The sequence below is a fragment of the Bombina bombina genome, chromosome 5 (assembly GCF_027579735.1).
Source record: "Bombina bombina isolate aBomBom1 chromosome 5, aBomBom1.pri, whole genome shotgun sequence".
Lineage (NCBI taxonomy): Eukaryota > Metazoa > Chordata > Amphibia > Anura > Bombinatoridae > Bombina > Bombina bombina.
In genome coordinates this window covers 755,094,205-755,106,256 of record NC_069503.1, presented here as the reverse complement: position 1 = coordinate 755,106,256, position 12,052 = coordinate 755,094,205, and the positions used below count along the sequence as shown (strand labels likewise).

General features: G+C 39.2%; 1 protein-coding gene across 1 annotated transcript in view; it reads left to right on the top strand.

Annotated features, from left to right (window-relative positions):
• The window catches only part of CTDP1 (CTD phosphatase subunit 1), a 750,130-nt gene extending 738,921 nt beyond the window's left edge, over nucleotides 1–11,209 (top strand). The window contains exon 13 of the mRNA XM_053715845.1: nucleotides 10,295–11,209. Within this exon, the coding sequence (XP_053571820.1) occupies nucleotides 10,295–10,442 (148 nt within the window). The 3' untranslated portion in view covers nucleotides 10,443–11,209. The remainder of the gene's footprint in view (nucleotides 1–10,294) is intronic.
• The last annotated feature ends 843 nt before the right edge of the window (nucleotides 11,210–12,052 follow it).

Here is a 12,052-nt window from a genome sequence, read left to right as displayed (position 1 = left end):
GAAAGAAGCGTTTCTACGCTGTGTACAAGATCTGTTATTAATGGGAGTGATCCATCCGGTTCCGCGGTCGGAACAAGGACAAGGGTTTTACTCAAACCTGTTTGTGGTTCCCAAAAAAGAGGGAACTTTCAGGCCAATCTTGGATTTAAAGATCCTAAACAAATTCCTAAGAGTTCCATCGTTCAAAATGGAAACTATTCGGACAATCTTACCCATGATCCAAAAGGGTCAGTACATGACCACAGTGGATTTAAAGGATGCTTACCTTCACATACCGATTCACAAAGATCATTACCGGTATCTAAGGTTTGCCTTCTTAGACAGGCATTACCAGTTTGTAGCTCTTCCATTCGGATTGGCTACGGCTCCAAGAATCTTCACAAAGGTTCTGGGTGCCCTTCTGGCGGTACTAAGACCGCAAGGAATTTCGGTAGCTCCGTACCTAGACGACATTCTGATACAAGCTTCAAGCTTTCAAACTGCCAAGTCTCATACAGAGTTAGTTTCTAAGGTCGCATGGATGGAAAGTGAACGAAAAGAAGAGTTCTCTCTTTCCTCTCACAAGAGTTCCATTCTTGGGGACTCTTATAGATTCTGTAGAAATGAAGATTTATCTGACAGAAGACAGATTAACAAAGCTTCTAAATGCATGCCGTGCCCTTCATTCCATTCAACTCCCGTCAGTAGCTCAATGCATGGAGGTGATCGGCTTAATGGTAGCAGCAATGGACATAGTACCCTTTGCACGTCTACATCTCAGACCGCTGCAATTGTGCATGCTGAGTCAGTGGAATGGGGATTACTCAGACTTGTCCCCTACTCTGAATCTGGATCAAGAGACCAGAAACTCTCTTCTATGGTGGCTTTCTCGGCCACATCTGTCCAGGGGGATGCCATTCAGCAGGCCGGACTGGACAATTGTAACAACAGACGCCAGCCTACTAGGTTGGGGCGCTGTCTGGAATTCTCTGAAGGCTCAGGGACAATGGAATCAGGAGGAAAGTCTCCTGCCAATAAACATTCTGGAATTGAGAGCAGTTCTCAATGCCCTTCTGGCTTGGCCCCAGTTAAAAACTCGGGGGTTCATCAGGTTTCATCGGACAACATCACGACTGTAGCTTACATCAACCATCAAGGAGGGACAAGAAGCTCCCTAGCAATGATGGAAGTATCAAAGATAATTCGCTGGGCAGAGTCTCACTCTTGCCACCTGTCAGCAATCCACATCCCGGGAGTGGAGAACTGGGAGGCGGATTTCTTGAGTCGCCAGACTTTTCATCCGGGGGAGTGGGAACTTCATCCGAAGGTCTTTGCCCAAATACTTCGACGTTGGGGCAAACCAGAGATAGATCTCATGGCGTCTCGCCAGAACGCCAAACTTCCTCGCTACGGGTCCAGATCCAGGGATCCGGGAGCGGTTCTGATAGATGCTTTGACAGCACCTTGGAACTTCGGGATGGCTTATGTGTTTCCACCCTTCCCGCTGCTTCCTCGATTGATTGCCAAAATCAAACAGGAGAGAGCATCAGTGATTCTAATAGCGCCTGCATGGCCACGCAGGACTTGGTATGCAGATCTAGTGGACATGTCATCCTGTCCGCCTTGGTCTCTACCTCTAAGACAGGACCTTCTGATACAGGGTCCATTCAAACATCAAAATCTAACTTTTCTGAAGCTGACTGCTTGGAAATTGAACGCTTGATTTTATCAAAACGTGGTTTTTCTGAGTCGGTTATTGATACCCTGATACAGGCTAGGAAGCCTGTTACCAGAAGGATTTACCATAAGATATGGCGTAAATACCTATACTGGTGCGAATCCAAAGGTTACTCCTGGAGTAAGGTTAGGATTCCTAGGATATTGTCCTTTCTACAAGAAGGTTTAGAAAAGGGTTTATCGGCTAGTTCATTAAAGGGACAGATCTCAGCTCTGTCCATCCTGTTGCACAGGCGTCTGTCAGAAAATCCAGACGTCCAGGCCTTTTGTCAGGCTTTAGCTAGAATCAAGCCTGTGTTTAAAACTGTTGCTCCGCCATGGAGTTTAAACCTTGTTCTTAACGTTCTACAAGGAGTTCCGTTTGAACCCCTTCATTTCATTGATATAAAGTTGTTATCTTGAAAGTGTTATTTTTAATGGCTATTTCTTCGGCTCGGAGAGTCTCTGAGTTATCAGCTTTACATTGTGATTCTCCTTATTTGATTTTTCATTCAGATAAGGTAGTTCTGCGTACTAAACCTGGGTTCTTACCTAAGGTAGTCACTAACAGGAACATCAATCAAGAGATTGTTGTTCCTTCTTTATGCCCAAATCCTTCTTCAAAGAAGGAACGTCTTCTACACAATCTGGATGTAGTTCGTGCCCTCAAGTTCTACTTGCAGGCAACTAAGGATTTTCGACAAACGTCTTCCCTGTTTGTCGTGTACTCTGGTCAGAGGAGAGGTCATAAGGCTTCGGCTACCTCTCTCTCCTTCTGGCTTCGTATCATAATTCGTTTAGCCTATGAGACTGCTGGACAGCAGCCTCCTGAAAGAATTACAGCCCATTCTACTAGAGCTGTGGCTTCCACTTGGGCCTTTAAGAATGAGGCCTCTGTTGAACAGATTTGCAAGGCTGCAACTTGGTCTTCGCTTCATACTTTTTCCAAATTTTACAAATTTGACACTTTTGCTTCTTCGGAGGCTATTTTTGGGAGAAAGGTTCTTCAGGCAGTGGTTCCTTCTGTATAATGAGCCTGCCTATCCCTCCCGTCATCCGTGTACTTTTGCTTTGGTATTGGTATCCCAGAAGTAATGATGACCCGTGGACTGATCACACATAACAGAAGAAAACATAATTTATGCTTACCTGATAAATTCCTTTCTTCTGTTGTGTGATCAGTCCACGGCCCGCCCTGTTTTTTAAGGCAGGTAAATATCTTTTAAATTATACTCCAGTCACCACTTCACCCTTGGTTTCTCCTTTCTCGTTGATTCTTGGTCGAATGACTGGGAGTAACGTAGAGGGGAGGAGCTATATGCAGCTCTGCTGGGTGAATCCTCTTGCATTTCCTGTTGGGGAGGAGTTATATCCCAGAAGTAATGATGACCCGTGGACTGATCACACAACAGAAGAAAGGAATTTATCAGGTAAGCATAAATTATGTTTTTGACACGATGAGTCCACGGCCCGCCCTGTTCTTGTAAAACAGGTTGTTGGTTATTGTAAACTTCAGACACCTCTGCACCTTGGTTTTTCCTTTCTATCCTTAACTTCGGTCGAATGACTGGAGTGGGAGGCAAGGGAGGAGCTATTTAACAGCTCTGCTGTGGTGCTCTTTGCCGCCTCCTGCTGACCAGGAGGTGAATATCCCATTAGTAATTAAGATGATCCGTGGACTCATCTTGTCAAAAAAGAAATACATTTTTCAGGTAAGCATAAATTTTCTTTTTTTAGACTGTACGGTTCACCTTGTGTTCGGGTGTGGTTACGTTCCGTTTTTCCATTTCAGCATTCCCGACCTCGTGGCGAAGGAAATTTTCTAGTCCGCAGGGGTCTGGTCATAGGAGGGGGTGAGTGCCCCAGCCATTGGGGGTGTCAGGTGCCATTTTTGTTTTTACTATTTTAGTCCATATTTAAATATCCTCTATCCAGTTATGGAGGATTCTGATGCTGAGACTGTGTTAATTTCAGATTCAGTTACGGAGGATTCTGATACTGAGACTATTTTAATTTCAGATTCTGTGTCTGGTGATGAATCCGGAGTGGCCTCGTTGACACCTGTCAACTAGTTTTGTTCCATATGACGTTTCAGAGCGCCTGGCTCCTCGGGCTCGGGGAATCAAGGGACTGCTGAGCCATCCGCCTCTGGGGGTTCTGTCCTCCGAGAGGCGAGTTCCCTACCAAATCATACTTCTACACATGCGGGTTGGCTCAGCCAATAGGATTTTTTTCTACCTTAATTCCGATTGGCTGATAGAATTCTATCAGCCAATCGGAATTGAAGGGACGCCATCTTGGATGACGTCACTTAAAGGTACCGTCATTTAGTGTTAGTCGTCTGAAGAAGAGGATGCTCCGCGTCGGATGTCTTGAAGATGGACCCGCTACAAATGGATGAAGATAGAAGATGCCGCCTGGATGAAGACTTCTGGCCGTCTGGAGGACCTCTTCTGCCCGGTTGGGTGAAGACGTCTCAAGTTAGGGTGGTCTTCAAGGGGGTAGTGTTAGGTTTCTCTTACAAGGTGTATCCAGTCCACGGATTCATCCTTGTGGGATATTCTCATTCCCTACAGGAAGTGGCAAAGAGAGCACACATTAAAGCTGTCCATATAGCTCCCCCTCAGGCTCCGCCCCCCCAGTCATTTTCTTTGCCGCTCTAACAAGTAGCATCTCCACGGGAGGGTAAAGTGAATGTGGTGTTAGATTTGTAGTTTTTATATCTTCAATCAAAAGTTTGTTATTTTTAAATAGTGCCGGTTTGTACTATTTACTCTCTAGCAGAAAGGGAAGAAGAATTCTGCTGAGAGGAAAATTATTTTAGCATGTTGTAACTAAAATCCACTGCTGTTCCCACACAGGACTGAGGAGTACAAAAAAACTTCAGTTGGGGGGAACAGTTTGCAGGCTTCACTGCTACAAGGTATGTTCAGTCATCCTTTCTCTAGTCACCACTGCACCCTATGGTTTCTCCTTTTTCTCCTAACCGTCGGTCGAATGACTGGGGGGGGCGGAGCCTGAGGGGGAGCTATATGGACAGCTTTGCTGTGTGCTCTCTTTGCCACTTCCTGTAGGGAATGAGAATATCCCACAAGTAAGGATGAATCCGTGGACTGGATACACCGTAAGAGAAAGTAATTTATCAGGTAAGCATAAATTCTGTTTCTATTAAGGGGGGATTGGGTGGGTTTTAGAGTAGGGTTGGGTGTGTGGGTGGTGGGTTGTAATGTTGGGGGGGTATTGTCTTTTTTTTACAGGTAAAAGAGCTGATTACTTTGGGGCAATGCCCCGCAAAAGGCCCTTTTAAGGGCTATTTGTAATTTAGTATAGGGTAGGGATTTTTATTATTTTGGGGGGCTTTTTTATTTTATTAGGGGGATTAGATTAGGTGTAATTAGTTTTAAAAAATTGTAAAAAAAAAAAATCTGTCATTTAGAGGGTTTTTTTTCTTCGTAATTTAGTTTATTTAATTTAATTGTAGTTAATTTATGTAATTTATTTAATGATAGTGTAGTGTTAGGTGTAATTGTAACTTAGGTTAGGATTTATTTTACAGGTATATTTGTATTTATTTTAACTAGGAAGTTATTAAATAGTTAATAATTATTTAATAACTATTCTACCTAGTTAAAATAGATACAAAGTTGCCTGTAAAATAAAAATAAACCCTAAGATAGATACAATGTAACTATTAGTTATATTGTAGCTATCTTATGGTTTATTTTATAGGTAAGTATTTAGTTTTAAATAGGAATAATTTATTTAATAATAGTATTTTTATTTAAATTATATTTAAGTTAGGGTTAGACTTAGGTTTAGGGGTTAATAACTTTATTATAGTGGCGGCGACGTTGAGGGCGGCAGATTAGGGGTTAATAATTGTAGGTAGGTTGCGACGACATTGGGGGTGGCAGAATAGGGGTTAATAACTATAATGTAGGTGTCGGCGATGTTGGGGGCGACAGATTAGGGGTTCATAAGTATAATGTAGGTGGCGGCGGTGTCCGGAGCGGCAGATAAGGGGTTAATAATATAATGTAGGTTGCGGCGATGTCGGGGGCGGCATATTAGGGGTTAATAAGTGTAATATTAGGGGTGTTTAGACTCGGGGTTCATGTTAGGGTGTTAGGTGTAGACATAAAATGTATTTCACCATAGGAATCAATGGGGCTATGTTAGGAGCTGAACACTGCTTTTTTGCAGGTGTTAGACTTTTTTTCAGCCGAATCAGCCCCATTGATTACTATGGGGAAATCGTGCACAAGCATGTTTAGCCAGCTCACCGCTACCATAAGCAGCGCTGGTATTGAGGTGAGATGTGGAGCTAAATTTTGCTCTCCGCTCACTTTTTGCGGCTAACTCCGGGTTTAAAAAAACCTGTAATACCAGCGCTGTTTGTAGGTGAGCGGTGAGCTTAAACTGCTTGTTAGCCCCGCAAGCCTTACCGACAAAAACTCGTAATCTAGCCGAAGGTGTTTTATGTCTGTTTTAATGATTTACAAAACTACTTGAAAACCTTTGTAGTAAGTTTGTCTTCTCATTTAATAGTGGTCTATTATGGCTAGCGGTAAATGAGTTTGTTCCCTTCTCTAAGCGGTCACAGTCTAGTATGTATCAGGTTTAGACAATTTGCAGCATTTTGAAGGAAACCTTGACTACACCATTTGCATTTCAATCTTTCAAGGGAGCATTGGACAACTCAATATTTACATAAACGCAAACAAAATAAGTAATCTATATAGCAATTGGTTTTTATACTAAGAACTGTTAAATTAATCTATATAGCAAAATTGTTTGTACTAAGCATAAGTAACCTGTTTATGTGGGTGTTAAGTAAACTTTCTGGCAAAAAAATAGTTTTTATTTTTTTATTAAGCTGCACTTGTTATTTCTAGTAGACCATAACCTAATCACTTTCTCAATCTGAATGTCCCTCACTACTCCTATAAATGTAAAACTGCACTGTTTACCTAGGAAGTGGCAGCCATTTTAAAATAGGTTTGAAGGGACAGTAAATTCAAAATTTGAACCTTTATGGTATAGATAGAGCATGTAATTTGAAACAACTCTTCAGTTTACTTGTCAGATTTGCTTAATTCTCTTGGTATCTTTGACTGAAGAGTAAATCTACATAGGCTAAAAGAACCTACTGATTGTGCACGTGACTTTATGGCAGCAGTGTTTGCAACATTGTAGCAGTGCTATACATATTAGCAAACACAGATTACCATAGAGTGCTAAAGACACGTGCACATTCTGGAGGTCCTATACGCCTACCTAGGTTTACTCTTCAACAAAGGATACCAAGAGAATGGAGTTAATTTTCTTTCAAAAGTAAATGGGGAACTGTTTAAAATTGTCTGCTCTGTCTGTATAGTGAAAGTTTAAAGGGATATGAAACCCAACATTTTTCTTTCATGATTTAGATAAAACATACAAATTTAAACAACTTTCCAGTTTACGTCTACTATCAAATGTGCTTCATTATCTTGGTATCATTTCTTGAAGGAGCAGCAATGCACTACTGGTTTCTAAATGAACACATGGGTGAGCCGATGACGATCAGTAAATATATATGCAGCCACCAATCAGCAGCTAGAACCTAGGTTCTTTGCTGCTCCTGAGCTTACCTAGATAAACCTTTCAGCAAAGGATAACAAGAGAAGGAAGCAAATTAAATAATAGAAGTACATTGGAAAGTTGTTTAAAAGTTGTATGCTCTGTCTATGACTTTACTGTCCCTTTAATTTTGAATTTACTGTCCGAGAAGTTCTTGGTGATTTTTCTTTTTTGCGTTAAGGATTAAACATTGCATTGACTCGCATGTAGTTGTGTGTGGAAGTCTTTAACATGTATTCTGTTATGGTTCTTGAGGACTACAGTTAAGATTCTCATTTTCAAGATCAGTGTAACACATCAACTCTTACTTTATAGCAAATTATTTCAAGCAAATGAGGACTAAACAGGCTGTATATTCACTTACATTCACATTGAAATCTTTATTTAAAATTTTACAACATATATTTTTGTATATTACAGCAATTTTTATTCACTTTATTGTATGTTTCCCTATCACTTCTAAAGGAAGCTGTTATAAAATGTCTGGTGTTAATTACTTGTGATTGTATGGTTAATTACTTGCTATCTTATGATAGAATACTGTGATTCAACCATAAGATGTGAAAAAACACGGCAGGTGTTCAGAAATGAAAATCTAGTACCTACTGCACATTTTTAATTTCTCTGTTTCTGTTAAAAATGTAAGTTGTTCATCGTTTTATTAACAATAACATTAAATAATTGCTAAATTAAAATTTAATGGTTGAGCATCTGTTACCATTTTGTGCGGAATAACAATTTTTTTATTTAAAGGGACAGTAAAGTCAAACTTAAACATTCCATTCAGATAGAGCATGCAGTATTAAGCAACTTTCCCATATATTTCTATTATCAATTTTGCTTAGTTCTCTTGGTATTCTTTTGTTAAAGAGTAATCCTAGGTGAGCTCAGGAATGTGGACTTGTCCATAGCCAACTGTCAGCAGTGTTTACAACAATGTTTATAGAATAGTTTTAAAGGGATATTTTATACCTCCACTGTGTTGAATTTAAACACTACATTATAAAACAAAAAACATGGTGTGGAGTATTAAGTGAACGATTAAAATCAACTATCTTTATTTATGAACATTAAGAATGTATTAAAAAAATATCAATTCCTGAGTGTACTCAAAGGAGGGTTAGTGGTCACATAGTCCCCTTCCTGCTACATCGCAAAGAATGACACCAGGACTAATTAAAAAAGATAGCAATGGGGCTAAGGTATTGTGTGTTAATAATAATCCTGGCAGTTAGCAAACAAATCACATTCGATCAATTTGCATGAACTAAAAGAGAAAGGGATGGAGAAATTCCTCAACAACCAAAAGCATGCACACCTGTGCACTCAAAGATGACCTCCTGCCTGCAAGTGCTCTGGGGGTTTACCCATTCAGCCGATGTCTGACTAGTTCTGTATCGCTAATATCTCACTCGTACAACACGTTTTATTATTAGGTTAATTCAAAAATCAATGTAGTATGGAGATTCACAATACTAGAATCAAAGTTCTATTGTTAATCAGTTCAAAAGAAACTGTTGTGAGTGTATCAAAATGTATCACAGATCACACGCGTCCCTTAGCCCCGCCTACCAGCACATTCCGTCACTGCCTACGTGACTTTCTCAGGGTCAAGAGCTGGCCCTGCTCAAAACGGTCTTATTTGTATCAAATTGTAACCATGGTTACCAAGCATGTTTATTTTGGAATTAGAAAAATGGGATACAGTCTGTTAATACTAAGGGCTGAAATGATTAACATTTGTCACTGTGTTTTAGTGAGCTAACCCTGACAAACCGAGAAAGAATTGATACTTTGCCCCTAGTAACAGACAACATTATATTGACAACATAGCTATGAATCATTGTTATAAACATAATGTTGACATCAAAACAGATATGTTATCCTTTTTGGATATTTAACCAACAGAAAGCGCAACACAGAAGTTTGGATATAGACATGCCAAAAACATTTGTCATTACTATATTATGAATGTCATTCTGAAATAATGAAACGGCAAGCCGTGCTTGGTAACCATGGCTACAATTTGATACAAATAAGACCGCTATGAGCGGGGCCAGCCCCTAACCCTGACATAGTCATGTAGGCAGTGACAAAACGTGTCGGTGGGCGGGGCTTTGGGACGCGTGTGATCTGTGATACATTTTGATATACTTGCAACAATTTCTTTTGAACTGATTAACAATAGAACTTTGATTTTAGTATTGTGAATTTCCATTCTACATTGTTTTGAATTAACCTAATAATAAAACTTGTGTGCGAGTGAGATATTAGCGATACAGAACCAGTCAGACATCGGCTGAATGGGTAGCCCCCAGGACACTTGCAGGCAGGAGGCTGCCTTTGAACGCATAGATGTACATTCTTTTGGATGTTGAGGCATTTCACCATCCCTTTCTCCTTTAGTTTCTGCAAATTGATTGAATGTGAATTGTTTGCTGCCTGCCCGTATTATTATCATCACACAATACCTTAGCCCCATTGCTATCTTTTTAAATTAGTCCTGGTGTCACTCTTTGCAATGTGACCACTAACCCTCCTTTGAGTGCACTCAGGAATTGATATATAAAGATTGTTTATTTTAATAGTTCACTTAATACTTCATACCTTGTTTTTGTATTATATAACAATATTTTTAGCAATGTTATACATAGTTACTTACACTGCTGTTGTAGTAGCATTCTATGGCAGAAGTTTTTGTATATATAACATTGCGATAAACAGATGGCTAAGGACACATCCACGCTTTTGAGCTCACCTAGGGTTACTTTTTAACAAAGGATACTAAGATAACTAAGCAAACTTGGAGATAGAAATAAATTGGAAATTAGTTTAAAATTGTAGGCCCTATGTAAATCTGTTTTTCATTTTGACTTTACTGTTTTTTGTTTTTTTACTTTACCATTTTCTAAAAAAAAAAAAAAACTGGTTACATTTTCTTAACATTTTTACAGCTGATCGTCTTTGTTTTTTTTTATAGAGGCCAAAAGAGAAAATTGGAAGAGGAGGAGGAAGATGGTGCAAGTGAATCCAGTAAAGAGTCAAGCAATGAGGATGAAGAAGGAAGCAGCTCAGAAGCAGATGAAATGGCAGCAGCACTTGAAGCTGAGCTTAATGACTTCATATAACATCCTTCCCGCCACCGGAATCATTAGTAGCTCTTGTAGTTGCTGGCATAAATGGACTTTCATTGCTTTCTTTGTTTTTGTTGTTATCCCTTTTTTTCACTTTGCTTTTCAGAAATGTCTGTATATTTTGCTGAGAACACAAAAGGGGACTGTTTTTATACACATTTTGAGCAAATTGTTTTAAAAGTGTTTTACATAACAAACGTATCCTTTTTTGTCTTTTTGAAGAAAAAAGTATTATGGGAAATTATTGTGCTATGCCAAAGACTTGTCATTGGAGCTTTATATAATGGAAAAGTTTGTTACTTTTTTGGGATAGGGGTCAACAAGATCTGTAGTTGTGTCCTTCCTGACTATATCAACATAGGACTTTTTTTTTTTTTTAAGGAATACAATTTATATTTGTATAGATATAGAAAATGTCATACAAATGTTGCAGAATTTACAGATGTCATATGCCTCTAATGACAATGACTAAATTTAATGTTTTTATAAGTTACTTTGTGCTCTAGTTTGGATTTATTATAAAACAGTGTTTAGATTTTTAACCTTTTCCTCTCTCTGTATAAAATATAAGACTGAAGTGACATACTGTCATGGGAATCATACTCATTTGTGGCCATCTAGAGGAAAAATGAGCTATAGCATAGCCTGAAATAGGGTTTTATTAAATTGAGAGGACTAATGTAAATTTTTTGTATATTCTATTTCATATTTGATCCACAGAACAGATTTTCTTTCATTTAATAAAATATCAATTTTGTAGATTTGGTCTGTTTTCATTTTGTCCACATTTTGACCAACATGCATTTCTGATGTTTGCAATTGTGGTAATATACCATGATTTAAAAACAAGAATTAAAATGGTCTTCAGATGTCTCAAGACTACTATATTATTTAGTGTTAGCACACACAAAGCATATGTAATGGTTTATACAGTGCAATGAGCTTAAAGGGACTGTGTACCTCAACTTTCATGTAACTGCATGTAAGAATTTGCACAGATACTGATCTAAAAGTCCAGTATAAAACTTTTTTAAAACAAATTTAGAAACTCCCAATTTAGCACTGTTGAGGAGGTTAGGCTGAGACACCCATTGAAAGTGGCTGGTAAAGCAAAAATAGAGCGCACACACACACCACTTCCCTGCATATGAAAAGACATTACACAAACAAGGGCAGTAGGAATCTGTAGAATTCAATCTTCATTTGATAGATTTGGGCTTGGTTTAGGAGTCTGAAAATCATCACAATGGGCTATATAAATGGATCAACTACAAAACATTTATGCACAAAAACATCTAGTGTATAATGTACCTGTATTTTCTTCTTAAAACGGGGAGAGTCCACAGCTGCATTCATTACTTTTGGGAAATACAGAACCTGGCCACCAGGAGGAGGCAAAGACACCCCAGCCAACCCCGACTTCCCTCATCCCCCAGTCATTCTTTGCCTTTCGTCACAGGAGGTTGGCTGAGAAGTGTAGTCTCTTATGGAGGGTAGTACTCTTCGAGATGGGACAGGAGTTTTAAGTAGTCCTGTCCGGAGATGCAGGGAGAGTCTTTCTGCAAAACCATCCTGACTCATATTAACAGCTCCATAAGCAATCG